At 39.3% G+C, this 19884-nt stretch overlaps 1 protein-coding gene across 1 annotated transcript; it reads left to right on the forward strand.

The window, feature by feature from the left end:
• Positions 1-180: 180 nt before the first annotated feature.
• On the forward strand, positions 181-19268 carry pdzph1 (PDZ and pleckstrin homology domains 1). Its single transcript, XM_026172989.2, has 13 exons — positions 181-326; positions 2725-2828; positions 3332-5566; positions 5660-5821; positions 6191-6352; positions 9130-9231; positions 13515-13625; positions 13738-13916; positions 14001-14158; positions 14354-14396; positions 14563-14749; positions 17543-17678; positions 18151-19268. The coding sequence occupies exons 2-13, from the start codon at positions 2768-2770 to the stop codon at positions 18248-18250; spliced, it is 3636 nt and encodes a 1211-aa protein (XP_026028774.2). The 5' UTR covers positions 181-326; positions 2725-2767; the 3' UTR covers positions 18251-19268.
• Positions 19269-19884: the final 616 nt, after the last annotated feature.

A 19884-nucleotide genomic window follows, 5' to 3' on the forward strand; every position in this document is an offset into this window, starting at 1 on the left:
GTGAAAAAAGGACATAGAGAGATAGGGGTGAATGCTTTTTAAACATGTAGGAAAAAATGTGCATCATGTGCTTTCTGCTTTCAATTGACCAGTGAAAAAGTATAGCTGAATAAGCAGGCTTAGTACTGCATCATCAGTGACTGACAAGATTAAGCGTAATAAGCTGCTTAGTATCAAGAATAGAAACAATAAGAACTGGAACAGTCTGAGAGACACAGGCAATGTAGACAGTGGAAAAGAAGCAGCTGTTCGCCGGCAGTCTGTCTATCTTTTCATGTCTGCTACATAAAGGTTTGATAGCAGTCATCAGGATATCACATCAATAGGTAAGTCAGATGTTTTTCTATTTTTAAAATAAGTTTACTTGGTCAACATGATCCCTATAGAGCAAAGCTTTCTAACATTAAACATAGTAACCTAACAGCTAGGGGTGCAACGATACACAAAATTCACGGTTCGGTTCGATACTTTGGTGTCACGGTTCGATATTTTTTCGATACAAAAAAATGTTCATGCCTTTTTAATTTGTCATTTATTAAAATTATAAATATATATTTTAACTCAAAAGTACAGTTTTTAAATTTAACCCTAACCCTTGTGCGTGTTTTTTATTTTGACAGCGAATGCGCACCTGCGGACCACTTATGTGCAGCCCTGGTTATTTAGCTCATCATATTGCAGCCACAGAAATTATTTTGTCCATGAAACCATAAAGCTGCACTTTCTTTTTGCCTTATAGTCTGATTTGTCATAACTTCTCAGTTTTGTGGTAAGCTTTTATTTGGCTGTCACTTCTTCACCCTGACCTGTCTTATTTGGCTCAGCAGAACTAAAATATATATCTGTCTGTGAAGGTCATCGTAGTCAAATATAAATCCTGCTGCTTTTACACACGCACTCACATAAGCTCAGCGATTCTCTGCGCGATCAACCTCTCACATGTTTAAGCTGCGGGAGATTTCACTTGTCATGTTTGCATAGTAAGCTAACGATTAATAAGACGATGTCAGAGGAATTGGTGCACAAATTATCATCACTCACAGATCAGTGCTGTCGCTCTCTATACACAGTTCGCACGATTGCAAAGTGAAAGCAAAAAAACGAGCGCAAATTCAAACGCGACTTCAATATGTCACATATTGACAGTGGCTCACCGATGCCAATGACATAATTACCCAGCTACATTTCTGAAAGAATGCAAAAGCATTGACATATATTTTTCCTACAATAGCCCGACGGGCAGGGAAGAGATAGATTTTGGTAGCCCGACTGAAAAAATCGCTAGCCCCAGGACGTCAGGCTAGCGATATTGCAAGCCCTGTATCTGATTGAGGAATCACTCATCTTTGGAAAAAGAGAGTTTATTACAGAGAAATGTCTCTTTCCAAAATAAAAGCTATACTATCCGCTTCTTCTGGGCTATATTCTCAGCAGCATAAGGAGAATCATGTGCTAACAGCTGTCTAAATGACTCGGCTAAAGTTAGTAGCATGCTTGTTGTTTTTGTCTTTGCACTAGGATGATGTCGGCGTAAATGTGCAGTCATATTCGTTGTGTTCCCACTAGTGCTTTCAGGTTAATCTCGTTGAAATGACCTTAAAACCACAACATGGCAAATCTCCGTTAACGAGCTACCGCCGATCGCCCCGTGCATGGGGCTAGACGGCCAACACGTTAACGAGCTAACTGCGCTAACACACTAGTTCCCACCCATGTAATTGAGCATTGCATGGCACATCCAACATACTGTTTTACTTTAGTCCATGACGCGCTTACCTTCAGGGTCATACGTCACATGAAAACCAAAATAGTTCCAAACGCCAGATCTGAATGAGGGTGGGGGAGGTGCCCTGCGCTCTTCCTTCTGACTATGCTGTCTGTGTTGAGCGCTCAGTGGATCTGCGCTCGACAGTGCAGTCTAGGCGGAGTAGTCGAACGCAGATTCACTGAGCGCTCCACACAGACAGCATCGTCAGAAGGAAAGTTGATAAAATAAATTACAAATGTTGTATTGTTCGATACATATGCGTACCGAACCGAAAGCACTGTATCGAACGGTTCAATATCGATACGAATATCGTTGCACCCCTACTAACAGCTCTAATTTTCACATTTGAATAAGTCACATGTCTGACTTTACTGACATTATTGTCGTTTATTGAAAATCATCTCTTGTCTTTCTCAGAAAAACAAAACAAAAAACAAAAAAACAAAACAAAACCAGGTGTCAGCTCTAACTTGTTAACACACTTTGATGTTTTATCTGTTTATAGATGGTGCTCATTCAGACAAAAGGAGGTTTTTTTGTTTGTTTGTTTTTTGCTTCTTAAGCAGGAAACTGTTTGATGCACATGTTAACTGAGTTGCACAGGATTATATACCAGTGCATAAACTTTCTGTACATAACTGGATATTGCCAGGTTATAATTTTTCCTTTTGTATCAGTTTGTTCAACAGTAATTAGACATTTCAATAATTACTAGTGTTTGTATTTTTAAAAAAAATGGTGATAAATACTGAGAATTAAGCATCTTAATGATTTACATTTTCTGTTTCTTTAATAATTGCTTTCATGTCAGTGTACAAAATGCCAAGCAAAACATTCATTAAAACAGTCAGAGCAAACTGACATATGATCTGCTTAGTCTGGAATCTGAAAATGTATTGAGCCAAAATGTGTACATATACCCATAAAAAATACAACACTTGTTTGTCTTCGTTCAGTGTTTTGTTTCCCAGCGGATGTGAGACTGTGGTGGATTTCAGAATGAGCAAGAGGGGGAGAAGGAGAAATAGCAAGAGGAGGAAGAGCTCCAGCAGCAACAAACGTGAGTTGGAGCTTGGGAGGACGCAGTGAGGTTAATCTTGTGCTTAGCTGATTCACATTTTTCTCCACACGTGCATACAACGTGCAAGTACTTCTTGAGACCGGTAGAGGACTAATAGCAGCTTCATAATAGTGGGTTTTATGGCATAACTAGTATAATGTTGAATCCTAATGGGCTTTTAACTTTATGGAGAAAAAGCTAAAATAAACAAGCAAAAGTATTGATCAGTACTTAAACCTCAATGCATGAGGTATCCAACAATCAAGCAACCCCAGAATGAAATTCACCAGTTCCAAAGTAATTTTGTAGTGTTGGGAAAATTGTGTTATATCATTTTATTTATGTAGCACTAACTCACAACAGCATTTGAGCTTTATATTGTTACAGTAAAGGGCCTACAATATTAGAAAGAAACCAGAACAAACTATGAGTAAGCACTATAATACTTGTACTGTCAAACATCCTCTAATATAATTATTTCACTATTTTGCTTTTTCTTTCAGAGAGTATCTCACCATACATCTTTAAAAAGCAGAACAAAAGCACTGTCTGCACCAAAGATGACATTGTTGAAAAGGGAGAAACAGACTCTTTTCGAAAGGAAAATGTACTGTCAAGATCTGAAGATGAGGAAAAATACAACAATCCTGAACCCAAGGAGAAAAGATTTAAGCAAGATTATCACTTGAATTCATTTGCACACCAAAAGAGTATTTATACCAAAACAACAAAGGACGAGAAGAACGGAGTGAAAATAGTAACCTCAGTTTCTGTAACAGGAGATTCATCACCAAATATTATGTTTCAGCAGTCACAAGAACCCTTATCTGAAAATCAAATCCACTCACCAATTCCAGTTACTAACATCCTGAATATTAACTGCACTGGATCACATTTAAAACTTCAGCTTAATACATCTGGCAACAAGACCACACTTGTTTTCATGAATAAAAGCTGGTCCAGTACTGAGGTTTTTAAGAGCAAATTTGAGGAGACATGGATGCCAGACAATGAGTCTTCTGAACAACCATTGGATAATGTCACTGATGAGGAAAAAAATCACAACAATAATGACAAAGATCACACTGGAACCACAAGTAAACAAACTGAGCCTTATTGTGATTCAAAATGTGCCAGATCTGCAAATATATGGGACAATCCAGACTGCAGTCAATGCTGTAGTGATGACAAACAACAAGGATCGGGAGACTTTAAACTGGCAGATCATCTATCAAGCCCACCGCTGCTGTTAAATATTAAACCTCAAGGAAAGAGGCAAAGTTTCCATACAAGTCTCAGTTCTGGTGATGGGTTCTGGCACATCCCCCCACCCCAAGAGTTTGCAGATATTAAAAACAATAGTTTAGAAGGTCTGACACAAGACTTAGCTTCTTGTAGAATCAACACTTCTAGTCCAGCTGTTGATAAACGAGGAGACTTGACCTCCACTGAGGAACTTCAATGTCTATTTTGTGCACAAGAAGAAGAAAGAGGGGGTCTGCCACCTTCTTTTGATGAGTTATCACAATCTGACAATTATGACCCAGTGTTCATGAGACCCTTGATGTCTACCAACAGGTCTAGCTTCATGAAAGACTTCATCAATAGTCAGAAAAGAAAATCCTGGATTAGAAATAATAGTATTGCCACCGTCGAACACAAAGTATGTTCATTACCCAAGAAAAGACGTCAAACATTTCCTGGGATGTCACAGGGTCTAGGACTGATGCAGGAAGATCTCCAGCTACCTTACAGAGAATCTTTTTCCTCTTTGGTCATGTGCTCACTTCCCCTCCAGACAGAGAAGCTAGAAAGGACTGAAAAGGGCGATGACAGGTTATCTGCATTTGGATTAGAAAATGATACATTTTCACAAACCAAAGGGAGTTTAAAACAAGTTCCGGAAATTCTAGACAGCCATGCCAGAGCACAGCCATTGCTCAGTCCATTCTATGTGACTGGTTCTGAGATTAATCCTGAAATCATCATGAACACTGAACACTGTGAAAGGCATGACTTCAACAGTCAACATGATACTAACTTGAGCATTTATAAGGATATGGAAAGTCTAGACACTGATGATTGTGAATATACTGTTGATCAATGTGAAGTAGCAGACAGTGGATTTGACCAAGAATTTGGAGAAGGAGAATATCACAGTCCAGAGCCCCTTACAGAAGAGCTAACTCGAAGAGCTTTTTCTATACAAGTCATCCCTCCATCCTGCAGTGGCTCAGAGGAACATATGCTACAGAGTCACCCAGAAATACTACCTGCAAACAATGAGGTTAAAAATGCAAACCAGAAGGATTCAGTCTCTTTTTTACCCAGATATAGCAAGTTCTCAGTTCAGACAATAACAGATGGTGCATTTGAGCCAAGTCTCTTGCAGAGGGACTCACAATTATCCCTGGATAGTTGTCTAAAGAGGGATTTTAGAAATGCTGTGGACGACCCATGCATGTCCCTCTTGCAGGACTTAGATGTAGAATCATTAAACTTAAATGAGGTTACAGAGGACATTAAACCTAAACCAACTAGTGAAAACATGGAAGATACCGACCCTATTCTCCCACTGATAAATGAGAGGACAGATTATCTGGAAATCGACACAGAAAATTCAAGACAACCTGCAAGCATATCACCAGGTCCAGCAAAAGATTTTAAAGACACAGAGGTCCTTGCAAAAGAGACGCTTAGTAAAACTAACAGGACTGAAAAACAGTTTGTATCTAAATGTAAGTTATTTCCATTCATATTCATTTAAATTCGTTTCAGCCAATTAGTTATGTAAAACTCACCTATTTGTGATTCTTCATGACCATTCCCAGCTTCTTTAGAGATCAAGGAGCATCTGAAGCCTGTGGTTCATAAAGATTCGGAAACAAGTGGCTCTGAACACTTGGCTAAAAGGCGAAAGCTCTTCAAAGAGAGCAAGCAGTGGAGCTCTGTTGGAGGAAGCTCAATCACCAGTGACATCACAGAGGAATCAGGTGACTTTGATGGAAAGCTTGAACAAATGTCAGGGAAAAAATGTCATAAAGAGTAAGTTTAGTGATTAAATTTGATCTGCCAGTCCTGTAAGTGGTGCAAGCAGAATGCTGTATTATCTGTTTATTATCCATAAAAAGTGACTGGACTTCTTTAAGTTTTGTGAAGATGTTTCACATCTCATCTGCGAAGTTTCTTCAGTTTTATACAACCAGGTGGACAGGTATTCAAAACTTAAGTCGCTTTCTTTCCAAGCTCCTTACACTTCTTTGCTGATTTGACAACTGCAGATATAGAAATGCATCTATATGTAATGAATTGTGCTGTTTAGTGTTCGTTTGTTTGATTTGTGTCTTTCTTTGTTTTGCTAGTATCAGAGGACACGCCTTCTATGGACATAGCATTTCAAGAAAATGAAGACAGGGGCTTTTATACAGAAACATTCCACTCATCAGCATGGATTTTTCAAGGAGATAATGTAGGCTCTGGGGGAATTCATACCAGCCTAACCACCAGAACTCGTGCCGTCTCAAGTAAGCTGTAGCTTTTGTGTTTTTACAAAAAAGTTAACTTTATTTAATTTAATGACAGTAACAGGTCATTTAGTACTGAATCCTAGTTGTTACTGAGAATTACTGAGAAACTCTTGAGTACTGCAGAGATATTACTGTGAATTTAACTTAGCACTACCAGTCAAACGTTTTAGAACACCCCAATTTTTCCAGTTATTTATTGCAGTTCAAGTAGTTCTACTCCAATGAATAGCTTGAAATGGTACAAAGGTACGTGGTGAACTGCCAGAGGTTAAAAAAAAAGGTAAGGTTACCCAAAACTGAAAAAAGTGCAGCTGTTCGGCAGCAATGGAGGTTGATCAAGCCTTGAAAGCTAGTGCAACTAATTCCTACAGGTGTTCCAACTTTTCTGGATTACTTACAACCCCCTCTGTCTGCATAACAGCAGTGTAGGAACACACTGTGGTACCGTACCCTCGTGAGCATCAGTTGAACAGCACTGTACTGCAGAAAGTAGTGTGTTGCTAAAAAAAAAAAAAACAGTGCAAAAAACAAAATGGACAATGGAAGAGAGCCACACCAGCATAACACTTAAAAATGTACGTCTTCCTACAGATAAATTGCAAAGAAAGTCAAGGTGTCAGTTAGTACAGTGGCACTCATAAACTGGGGCAAACTCTGACAGGAAGAGGTCTGGCAGATGCAAAGCCACAACTGAATCAGAGAACAAGTTTCTGAGAGTTAACAGCTTGCGGCATACAGGACAACAGCTTCAAGCACAGCTTAATAGCAACTGTAGTAAGCAATTCTCAGTTTCAACTGTGAAGAAAACCTTCAAGCTGTAGGTTTGACAGGACAAGCTGCAGAAAGAAAGCCCTCGCTAAGACGTCAGAATAAAACAAAGAGGCTTGCCTGGGCCATGAAACGCTGCCACTGGACTACAGAAGACTGGAAAATGGACTGATGAATCAAAATTTGAAATCTTTGGTTCATCACAAGGAATCTTTGGATGCTGTCAAGTAAGCAAAAGGATGGTTCCACAGTGTGTGGCATCAACTGTCAAACGTGGAGGAAGAAGTGTGATAGCCTGGGGCTGTTTTGCTGGATCAGGGGGTGGTGACTTGTACAGAGTGAGAGGCACCCTGAACAGAAACGGCTACCACAGCATTCTGCAGCACCATGCAGTACCGTCTGATATGTGCCTAGTTGGTCAAGAGCTCATCCTATAGCAAGAAAATCGATTACCTCAGGAAAAAAGAACAAGATGGTAAGCTTGAAAACATGGAGTGACCAGCACAGTCTCCAGACTTACTATCCATCAAGCTAGTTTGGGATGAACTGGACAGAAGAGCGAAAACAAAGCAACCTACAAGTGCCACACATTTATGGGAACTTCTGCAACAGATATGGGAAAAACGTTTTGAAGAATATTTGATTGCTATTGTAGAAAGAATGCCACGGGCATGTTCAGCTGTTATATCTGTGGCTACTTTGATGAGTCAAACGTTTAGAATACATTTTGCTCTATAAATTGATTCCACGATTTCTGTGCTTTGCATTGCTTATTTGTAATATGCTTTCATTTCAGAGTGCAATGAGGCATTAAACTGCATAATCTTCTAAAAATCGGGGTGCTCTAAAACGTTTGACCGGTAGTGTACATACAGCGGGTGAAATAAGTATTGAACAAACTAACAATCCTCTAAGTAAATATATTTCTTTCTTTTTAGTAACCTGTCCTGTCTGGAAGTTTTAGCAACCAGATTCATGATCTAAATGCTTTGTGGTGCCAAACACATTTGCTTTGCCAAGAGGAACATACAATTTTGCGTGTGTGTGAGTGTCTGTGTGAAACAGAGAGAGAAAGAAAGAATGTGAGTGCCTGTGCATGGGTGTTTGTCATGAAACGTACTTGATAATGAGGGTGAGAGACTGCAACAACGTCCCCTGGGGACGAGAGACAGACAGGGGAAGACCCCACCCAGTCCCCCAAGAGTGTTGAAAATCCGAGGCCAAAGTGTGTCCCTGCCGGTTTAAGGAAGAGGGAAGCCCACAGCTAAAAGGCAGGAGTGCTAAAGAACCAGAGGCACTAGGCAGCTGACCCTGGCAGAGGCCGGCCATCCCAGCACAATCCGAGGAAATGACCTGGGCGCAATCGGTGGAGCCCCAATGCAACAAAAATGTCCAAGCCAACCAGGCAGCAGGTCAGCAATCACACCAAATCGCCCAGCCAGGCACCCCAGAGCCAGCAAATGCCCATATCCTGTGGGTGGGGCAACAACAACCAGTGGATAGCAGCAGGGAGAGGAACCCCCTCCCCACCCCTCATGAAGCTGCACAAAGACAGATAACCATCCACATCCACCCTGCCCTTCGAAGTGCGGATGAATGGATGATCCCCAGAGCCAACAGCAACCCTGGGATGCAGTTGGCTTGACCCTGGAACACCAGCCAACCTCTGCCCCAGACAAGGTGCAGGAAACACGGGTGCATGAAGACCTGCCTGCTCCTATCTCTGCTTGTCAGTGTTAAACGTGGCCCGTTGGGTGTATGCGTTGGGGTGTGAATTGTAAATAGTGAGTATGACTGTGTAAAAAGTAGAGTGCTATTAAAATGACGATTTTGTGTCATTTTCTCATTATTACACATAAATTAATTCATGTACATATTTGGTTTGATTGTGTACATTGGATATTTACCTAGAAAATTGGTGATGAGTTCAATACCTTTTTTACCTGCTGTGTACATTTTGCTGCTCTTGTTAAACATCTCTTTCATCATCTTCAAACATCTTCCAGTTCGAGAGAGGACTGTTAAGATCAGCAAAGGGACAGGAGAATATCCCTGGGGCTTTCGAATACAGTTTTCTAAACCCATTGTGGTCACAGAGGTTGACACAAGTAAGTAAATTTCTATATCATAGTGCTGACTCAACTGCTTTGTAGTTGTTATTTTGCGTGTTTTTTTTATTTTCTGGAATTTAAGCATTGCAAAAGTAACCAGGATGCAAATGTAATTACACATTTCGTGGACCTGCTGTTTATCCTCTACCTAATCACACGAGCCAAGGTGTGAAAACAGGTGTGGGCCACAATCAGGGTTTCAGGTGAATCCATTGTGAGATCTAGCCCCAACCTATCATGTGATTTCCTGAGGTCAGATGGCCCAGGATGTGAGTGGGCGTTTAGGCGTCTGGGAAGGGATCTCGAAACTGGATTATAGATGGCAGACAGTTGGTGCTGTAAGGCACCGCCTCTGTTCAAAGAAGGTCGTTTACAGTGGACATAGATGGCTTCTTTCACTCCTCATTCAAACCATCTGTCTTCTCTGTCCAAAATGTGAACATTGGCATCCTCAAAAGAGTGATCTTTGTCCTTTAGATCCAGATGGACAGCTGAGTCTTGTCCCATCAAGGTGGCTCTTCTATGTTGTGCCATGCATTTATGGAGTGGCTGTTTGGTTTCTTCAATGTAGAGGTCTGAGTATTCCTTGCTGCACTGTACAGCATACACTACATTGTTAAGGTTGTGTACGGGAGTTTTGTCCTTGGAATGAATCAGTTTTTGTCTGAGTGTGAGGCTGGGTCTGAAGTACACTGGGATGTCATGCTTGGAGAAGACTCTCCTGAGTTTCTCTGATAAACCTGCTACATAAGAGATGACAATATTGTTCTGCTTGTCCTGATTCTCCCTAGTTGTGTCTGACCTTCTGCTCTGTGCATCTTTGCTGATTTGTCGAAAGCCCAGTTAGGAGAACCACATGTTTTAAGAGCTTTCTTTACATGTGTGTTTTACCCCCTTTCCCCTTCTGGCTTAGAGGGAACATTTTCTGCTCGGTGTTGTAGGGTCCTGATTACTCCAAGTTTGTGTTCCAGAGGGTTTAAGTTTAAAGATATAATTAATCCACTGTTATCTTCTTCAATGCCATGTGGCAACAGTGCAGAGCAGCTACCTGATCTTTGGTTTGTCTGTTTGGGAGCTGACACAGTCTCTAAGTCTACACAGCCAGTGATGAGAGGTGTGTAAGATTGCAACTCTGCTTCCTGGTCCCAACTCTGGATAGTCACGTTTTGGGGGAGGGGTTTATAAAATTGGCCAGATCTCTAGAAATGAGACCCATCCATGAGCTGCTCGATCCAAAGTGGGATAGATGTTTTCTCTCCTAACAAGACTGGGTTTTCTGTAGAAAATTTCCCAATCATTTATAAAGCCCACATCATTTTTGGACACCACTTGCTAAACATGTCATTACTGGTCCAATTGGGGAGGCAACCAAAGAAAACAACTTTGGTGATCAACCTATCACTATTAATTAGCTACATACCACAGACCTTCAAGTTGGCAGTAGTTAAAACTATTACTTAAATAGCCGTCACTTGACTGAGCGGTCTTAGCTAATTATAGGGCAATCTCCAACCTTCCTTTTGTCCCAAGAATTCTTGAAAGAGTACCCAACAGCTAACTGATCATCTGCAGAGGAATGGCTTATTTGAAAAGTTTCAGTCAGGTTTCAGAGCTCATCACAGCTCAGAAACAGCTTTAGTGAAGGTTACAAATAATCTTCTTATGGCCTCTGACAGTGGACTCATCTTTGTGCTTATCCTGCTAGTCCTCAGTTCAGTAGTCGATACGATTGACCACAACCGCCTCTGTCAGTGCGCCCCAGGGCAGCTGTGACTACAATGTAGCTTGCCATCACCAGTGTGTGAATGTGTGTGTGAATGGGTGGGTGACTGATTGTGTAAAGCGCTTTGGGGTCCTTAGGGACTAGAAAAGTGCTATACAAATACAGGCCATACCATACAATACAACAACAACAACAATAATAAAAATAATAATAACAACAACAACAATATTGTTGCAATTAGAGCATGGTGTAAGAATTACAGGTACTGCGCTGCAGTGGTTTGAACTGTATCTATCTAATACATTCAGGTAAATGGAGAGACCTCACCACACACTAAGATTATGTTTAATTCAGCTATAGGTTAGTAAATGGCCTGTATTTGTATAGCGCTTTACTCAGTCCCTAAGAACCCCAAAGCGCTTTACACTACATTCAGTCATTCACCCATTCACACACACATTCACACACTGGCGATAGTAAGCTACATTGCAGCCACAGCTGCCCTGGGGCGCACTGACAGAGGCAAGGCTGCCGGACACTGGCGCCACCGGGCCCTCTGGCCACCACCAGTAACACGGGGTTAATATCTTGCCCAAGGATATTTGGCATGCAGCCAGTAGGCAGCCTGGGATCGAACCACTGACCTTCTGGTTAGTGGCTGACCTGCTCTGCCACCTGAGCTACAGCCACCCTAGTGTATAGTTTAGCCCTAAAAATCTTAGAAATATTGAATCCAACTGGATGTTTACTCTTGATGACATTACCTTGGCCTCCAGTAGCACTGTGAGGAGTCTTAGAGTCAATTTTGACCACGATATGTCCTTCAATGCACATATAAAACATCACTCTGCAGTTAATCATAATTTATTATTATTCTCTGACTCTCTTGCACTACTTGTCTTTGTCCTGTATTCCTCCCCTCACCACCAAATGGTCGTGGCAGATGGCTGCCCCTTGCTGAGGCTGGTTCTGCTGGCGGTTTCTCCTTATTAAAAGAGAGTTTTATCTTCCCACTGTCACCAAAGCACTTGCTCATGTAGGGCGATTAGATTGTTGGGGTTTCTCTGTTTTCTCTGTATTATTTTAGGGTCCTTACCTCACAGTATAGAGTGCCCTAAGGCAACTCTTGTTGTGATTTGGCACTAAATAAATAAAATTGAATCAAGAATTAGGTATAAAACATGAGTTAGTAAAAAACTGCAAATTTATACTTTACTTCTTGTTTTTTTATATACTTTATTTTTATTGAAAGTTTTATAATTTTGACATTCATCCACATAAAAAAAACAAAAAACATAATACACACTGACAACAACATCTTGGCACAGTGAAACCCTCATATCTGCCCGGTCTGGGGGAGCTCCCCTCCACCTCTTTTTAGGTGTCTTCAGGTTTTGTGTTACTGCTGAAGTCTACGTAGCACTTTACAGTCCACCCCTGGTGATGTTCGGAAGGGTATTTCCAGTCTATTTTATGCCTTCTAAAAGCAGTGGCCACATCCTTAGCTGGCTTTTCTTCTTCCAGTGGTTGCATTAAAAAATATTTAGCTAAACTCTGGTTATATAACCCACCACCCATCATCCCACATTTCCACCTTCAACAAATCTCTCCCACTTCCTCCAGTTTTTATGAAATTGGTCCCTTTTGAGATTCAAAAGAGATGTAAATTTTTCCATTCTGTATATTTCCTCCATTATTCCTATCCAATCTTTCTTTGTTGGGTGCTCTTTCTCCAGCCACTTCCTGGTAAGAGCTTTTTTACCCGCTCCCAACAGGATATTTATCAAATATTTGTCCCTTAAGAAGACTGCTGATGGGATATCGCCCAGATACACAGTACAGAAATCCAAATTTAATTTGAGACCAGTCACCAAGTAAATTGATTCGACCATTTCACCATTTCACTGCAGTATGGTTGGATTACTGGGCATTTCCAAAATATATGAAAGTGATCTGCCATATTTTCCTCACAGTTTCTCCAGCAGCGTCTCTCGGTTGACCAGTTTGTTTGTATTTTATTTTGGGGGTTATAAAAAACCTAATAACATTTTTCCCTTCAGTAACCCGAACTAGTAGTTTTCATCTGTGTTCCACATATATTTAACCAACTTTCCTCTGATATGTTGACTTTAGCCTCCATCTCCCATTTAATTTTAATATAATTGGTTGATTGATCTGTGATTGCAGGTTCTGATAAAGTTTAGCTATCAATTTATTTTTAATCTTCCCTTTATAAGCTTCTAGTATAAGGGGGACTAGGCCTCCACTATGTTCTTCTGTAGTTTTTATGTTACTGTTGAAATAGGACCTGACTTGGAGATAGCTGAAAAAAAAATCTTGGTTTTCCAAACCAAATGGGCTCAGCCCTATGTATTTAGAATGGGAAGGCAGATGAGCAAAAATCTAACTCCACAAAAAGGTTGTGTAATACTTGAAAAAATTTCTGTGCAATTATGTACCGTAAGGACTGTGTTTGCTTTTCTGCTTGTCATTTGTTTTGATAACTTACATCGTGTTGTTTCCTTGTTAGTTTAACATTTATTTATTTCTGTTTCAGATGGAGCTGCAGAGGAAGCTGGGTTGATGGTAGGAGACTATGTCCTAGCTGTCAATGGTATTGATGTCACCAGCATTCCTCATTCTGAAGCTGCTGATTTAGCCAGACAAGGTGTGTTGTGCTATAAACAATAAAGCACATTTGTGGAATGGATTCATAAAGAACCAATATGGAGGCCAGAAGGGTAAATTAGATGGTAACTGTGATATTGTTGATATTATAGGTCCAGATGTTCTGACATTGACTGTTGGTTCAGACATTGCTCGTGGTCCTAACGCACCGAGACCAGCCTGTCGTGGTTACCTTCATAAGCGTACTCAGTCTGGTCTGATTAAAGGATGGAGAAAGAGGTGGTTTGTACTGACGCATGACTGCTGCCTTTACTACTACAGACACAAACGGGTAAGCATGATACAGGTCATCAAAATCAAACAGTCCACAAAGAAATTTTTGTGTACTTTTGGCGCTACTTCATGGTCATTACAGGATGAAGGCAAAAGGCAGGCACTTTCAGCAATAAAGATGGAAGGGGCTGAGGTGGGACCAGACACTTCACTTGGAAAACCATTTGTGTTTAAGTGTCATCCTCAGTCTGGTTTTCGAGTTTACTTCTTCTGCGCCACTTCCAACCAGGAAATGAAAAGGTAGAATGACAGATATAACTTTCCAAACCAAACATATTTAAAATATTTTTATGTACCATTTTCTTTTTCTGTATTCTGAATTCTAATTGCAGTTCTTTAAACTGCAGTCTATATTCTTTATTTCTTCAAAAAGCGAAAGAGAGAAATTGAAATAAAAACCATGTTTAAAATCTTATTTGTCTTGTTGGATTCCAGATGGCTGGAAGCAATGGAGAAATCTACCCATACCATTACACAAGTAAGTTCTATATTTTCATAAATCAAAGAGGGCTTGTTACAGAAAATGTTCATTTAATTGCATATAACATTTACCTCAGATTGGAGTAAATAGGTCATGTTGTTGATTGTGGTGGCTTACTACCAGTTTAAGCTTAAACTGATCTCAAATAACTCTTATGTTTTAGAACCATGTTTGGGTGGATGTCACTAAACACAACTCTAATCTGCCCCCGCTGGCTGTAAAAAATCCAGACTGTCTTGGATTGCTTCATAAAATGGATAAAAGCAAGGATTCCTGGGTACAGCACTACTGCATTCTGAAGGATGGGTGCCTCTACTTGTACAGTGGCATCCGTGCAACTCACGCACAAGGTACAGCTCTACATCATGTTTTAAACACTGACATGGAACATAGCAGTGGCAGTTCCAGAATTATAGGAAGGGAAAAATATTTCTGAGAAAAATAATGACAGAACTGGTGTTTTATTGATTTTTTTTTTTTTTTTAGCATTTGGCAGGTGGTACTGTGATGTCTGTCTTTGGTGACAGGGGTTGGCTGCAGCACCCTCAGCACCCCTGCTTCCCACAGCCTTGGACAGTTCTGTTAAAATGTTTAATGTTGATGAAAAAAGGCTGCAAAAAAATTGACTGTAATTATAAAAACTATTTGATGTCATATAAATGTCACAAGCAGAAAATGCCAGAAAGTACCAGTGCTGGGCTCTCAACAACAAAACTGAAGTTTGCAATAAGATGTTAACAATCAGTAAAAATTAAGGGTGTACTATCAACTATATCATTTTCAAAGTCAAGATTCCAGAGTTTAAGCTAGTCTTACTTATACAGTGTTGATCAAAAGTTTCAGACCACTTGAAAAATGGCAAAAAACATCATATTTTCCTTGGTTGGATCTTAACAAGGTTCCAAGTAAAGCTTCAACATGCAACAAGAAGAAATGGGAGTGAGACAAAACATTTTTCTGAGCATTCAATTTATTGAAAACAATGCTTAAACTGAAACTGGCTGTTTTACATCAAAAGATCAGGACCACACCTTCAAAGAACCCATAACCCCCCCCCCAAAAAACAGAAATCAAAGATCCAGACATGAACTCAGTAATGAGTAGCTCCGTTATTGTTGATCACTGCAAAAATTTGTTGCGGAATGCTTGAAGCAAGCGTTTCCATGAGGTGAGTGGGAACATTTCTCCAAGTGGTGAAGACGGCTGCACAAAGCATTGGCATCTACTGTCTGAAACTGTTGTCCATTTTTGTAAACTTCTCTTGCCATCCATCCCCAAAGGTTCTCAGTTGGATTAAGATCAAGGGAACATGCAGGATGGTCCAAAAATGTGATGGTATTCTCAACGGCATTAACGTTGGAAACATCCCATGTTTGGTGCTCTTTTGCAAAATCCAAACAGTCAGTTCTGTGGCGTTCAAGGAGACGAGGCCTTTGAAGATGTTTTTTATTTTTGAAGCCCTTCAGTATCAGATGCCGTCTGATGGTTATCAGGCTGCCGTCGGCACCAGTAACGGCCTTAATTTCGGTCGAGGATCATCCAGTGTCTTGACGGACAGCCAACTGCATCCTCCGGCTCATTGCTGGTGAAATATTTTTCGGTGTTCCACTTGACTTTTTTGTTCCATAACCCTCAGGATCATTTAAGAAATTCCAAATGACTGTCTTACTGCATCCCACCTCAGCCGTGATGGTGCGCTGCGAGAGACCCTGCAAAATATGATTTTAAACTTTTGATCGGGAGTGTACTACAGGTGAATTAACAGCTTACTGAGCTTTATGCAATAGCAAATATTTTCGTCTCTGTACACTAAAGGTAATAGTTATAGGAATAGAAATAGAAATTCAACTTCTTTTCTCAAAATAGAATTACTTTTGTCAAAAGTGTAACTTTAGTCTTAAAATGATCAATAATATTCTTTTTTCTTAATGTGGCCCTAGTACTCGTCTGTACATTTAGAGTGGTGTTATTATTACTTATCTGCTCCTCTGTGTATTAGGAATTCAATCGAGTTTTTTAGAGACACTTCTACTGCCCCAGTTTTTAAATTCAAAGCCAATCTCATAGCAAAACTTGGTATATTCATTAGAAAAGCAAACTATACGCTCATTTTCATTAATAGGTTTATTTGTGTCAGTTATCATGACTTTATAACCTATACATTTCTATAGGAGTAAATAAACTGCCACAGGAGTGTTTTAAAATCTGTCTGTGAAAATTTTTAACTCTTTGGTCATGTTATTCTTGTCCTATTTTATTCCTCTTTTATGTTGGGGAAACAAATAAATATTCACTCTAAAAAATACTGTTCTCATAAACTTTGTTCATGCTCTTTATCTCAACAACACACTTGACGGGGAAACGTTAATGTGACACAACAAAAAACATCAGCGCTATCATCAGCATTGGCTGTTTCTGATAAGCTGGCAACAGTCAACAAGGCTGATTTTCAGCTCATATATATATATGTGCATCCACAGCAAGCGGCAAGTTGGTGACAGCCTATTTCATGAACTGGTGAATCAAAATAAGGATCGAATAAAGGCTCAAAGGAATTCTGTATATTAAATAATGGATCTCTGTGGGTTTGTTAGACCCATGTTCAACATGATACAGATGTTCTAAAACAGATCTGTGTGCAATGGTGAGAAACAATTTATTGTATACACTCTTCTCTAATTGGCCAGAAACTGTAGTACAGAAACATACTTTTTCACCTTGGTCTTATATAAATTATTGTAACAGCCACCGTGGAGCTTTTTTACTTTCTGTTTCATATTAGTTTTATGCCTTACCAGCATGAATGTAATGACATAAATACAATGTAAAATGTCACTAATGTTTATTCCCATTTTTATTTTTTAGGTAAGGACAAGTAAGCCAATCACTCAAACCTATTGGTTATGTCTCACAGTGTTTTGTCCCTTAAAATCTCACTTCAAGTGTCTGCATAACCACTTACCAGTTAAATGAAATTATTTTTATAATAAATGCTGAAAGGTGGTTTTGCTCTTTTGATTGAAAAAGGAAAGCAAATACATGACCTGCTGCTGCGAATGAATGATCTGGTCTGGTGACCTTCCATTGTGACTACATTTGTGAAAAAAATGGAACATATATTCATCTTATCATCATTTCTTCAGGTGGCATCTACCTTCAGGGTTACATGGTGCGAGAGCAGTCTTATGGAGCCAAGAATTCAGTCATTGAGCTGAAACCTCCATCTGATGAGTTCAGAACTTTCTACCTGTGTGCTGAAAACGCAAATGAAAATAAACGGTGAGGAACTGACTCTTGTTTTATTCACAGGCTTAGTACGTGAGCTTGTTGGCTGACCAGCATGTCTTCTTAGTACTAGGAACAGCAACCCCTGTGATCTTGCACTTAGTACACCCGTGTCAGTATAAGAGAGCTTTGTATGAGTGCGGTTTAGGTATCAAAAGTGACTGACTTGTAACAGCGTCTTCTATTTGACCCAACAACGCCAGGGACTGTGGTGACATTCTGTTACTCTATTTGTACACAAAGACATCTTTCTAGTGTGTTTTTGTTGTGTCTGCTTCTCAGTGTGCTGCTGCTGCTGCTTCTGCCCTCCGACTCTCCACTCTCTATCCCAGTGTGCTGCTTAAATTAGACGACAATTGCAGGATTTATCAAACTATCTCGTACATAAGCTTTTTAAAATATATATATTTTTAAAAACAACAGTTGAAAGATGCTGTCATGTTGACGTTTCTGTTTTTCTTTACAGATGGATTATAGCTATCAAAGCTTCAATAAAGAAGTGGCTGCCTTTACACCAGGCACTTCAGCACTACATGAATGGACCACCAGAAGAGACCAGAATGTGAATGAACATGTGTCTGTAAATACTGACAGAATCTTGTGGATCACTGATTAAGCCTCCTGTTTGCAGACTGCTATACTTTCCATATGTGAGGGACAAGATTATTTATTTGATTTTTCTTTCTTCTCTTTTTTTACACTGCTTACTTTCAGCCTCGTTCATTTTTTATAATTCATTGTGGATTTTTGCAATGGATTCTAATTTTTTAGATCAAGGTTGTATACGCAAACAAATGAGGCGTAAAATTTATACTCTATAAATAAATTTATTATGATTAAAAAACAGTCACATGGGAAAAGTCAGTACATCGCTAAACGGTTCAAATATCACATCGATCACCTTCATCTGTGTAGACTGTATTAAAAGGATTACATGTTTGTTTCCATTTCCTGTGATGTATTATTTTACCTAACTAATCTTATACCTAAAAATACCTTATACCTTTTCATTGTTTTTAAACAACCATGTTCTTTTCCTTTGAAAGCATCCTTTACACGTCCTGTATGCCTGTCTCTATAGACAGCACCAACTACTTAAGAATGCTGAGGATTTTGCAGGACGGTGACATCAGGCTTATAGGCAAAATAATATCTGGATATTAATAAAATTACTTCTGATATTTTTCATTTTCTTAAAGGAAATGTGACTCATTTTATTGTTTTCTGTGTGCACGTATTTCAGTTAAAAAATGTTTTTAGATAGCTTCGTAAAACAATTCACAAGATTAAAATTAACAACAGACTCAGTGAAAACAAAAAGATATTGATTACATCAGTTTAGCTAATTGCCCTTTAATCTTTAGCCATTTTGTTCTGTACTTCATTTATACTGTGTTGTGAATTCCAAAAACTCTTTGGGCAGGTTTCATTTTTTTAAATTTTTTATATCACATGTTGACATTTCTATGCTTTTATATTAATATGGTGTTTTTATACCAGTTTTCCTTTTGATACTTCCCCCCACTGTAGAACAGACAGAAATGTATTACTGTCACTGTAATAAATTCTACAATCAAGTCCTGAGATTTTGCTTCTTACATTTAATTACCATCCATTTCTTACAAATGTTATGATTCAAATTAAATTAATTTATGAACTCTTTCTGCATTCAGTATCTTCCTCGAGGACACTCTGACATGCAGGGATTGAACCACCAAACCTTGGATTAGGAGATGTGCTACTAATAGAGTTTCTTGAATAATAAATAGTAAGATATTCCTGCTTTACGTAGGGCTTTTTTGTAGAACAACAGAATAGAGTAGAATTTTTTCCAGTCTAAATGACGATCCTCTAATGTAGTGAGATGCAATTTCCTCTCCAATTTGCAAGTTTTCTGCTTGTATTTTATTGTCTTGTATTATGTGTTGTATTACTGGCCTTTGAACATTTTGTTCCTTCTACTATAGTCACTCTGAGCTGTGTGTCTTCTACATGGTAGTCTAGCTGTTCATGCCCCTTGCACACAACCTTCTATTAAAGTGACTGCATGCAGTTCAGAATTGAGACTTAATGCGCAACTAAGTAAGATAGTGGGATGACTTTTTTTTTTTTTTTAAAGTGACCCAAGTTCTTTATGAAGTCATCATATTCAATCATTATTGGGGTGTCTCCAAAAGCAGCTTTCAATACAGCCACATTG

This window comes from Astatotilapia calliptera, chromosome 7 (assembly GCF_964374335.1).
Source record: "Astatotilapia calliptera chromosome 7, fAstCal68.1, whole genome shotgun sequence".
In the NCBI taxonomy this organism is placed as follows: Eukaryota; Metazoa; Chordata; class Actinopteri; order Cichliformes; family Cichlidae; genus Astatotilapia; species Astatotilapia calliptera.

Bases quoted from the DNA above. Each gene is read 5' to 3' on its own strand.
- pdzph1 (XM_026172989.2), top strand. From the start codon at position 2,768: ATGAGCAAGAGGGGGAGAAGGAGAAATAGCAAGAGGAGGAAGAGCTCC. The intron at 5,567-5,659 runs GTAAGTTATTTC...GACCATTCCCAG, and splicing joins AAAACAGTTTGTATCTAAAT to CTTCTTTAGAGATCAAGGAG. The intron at 14,159-14,353 runs GTAGAATGACAG...GTTGGATTCCAG, and splicing joins TCCAACCAGGAAATGAAAAG to ATGGCTGGAAGCAATGGAGA.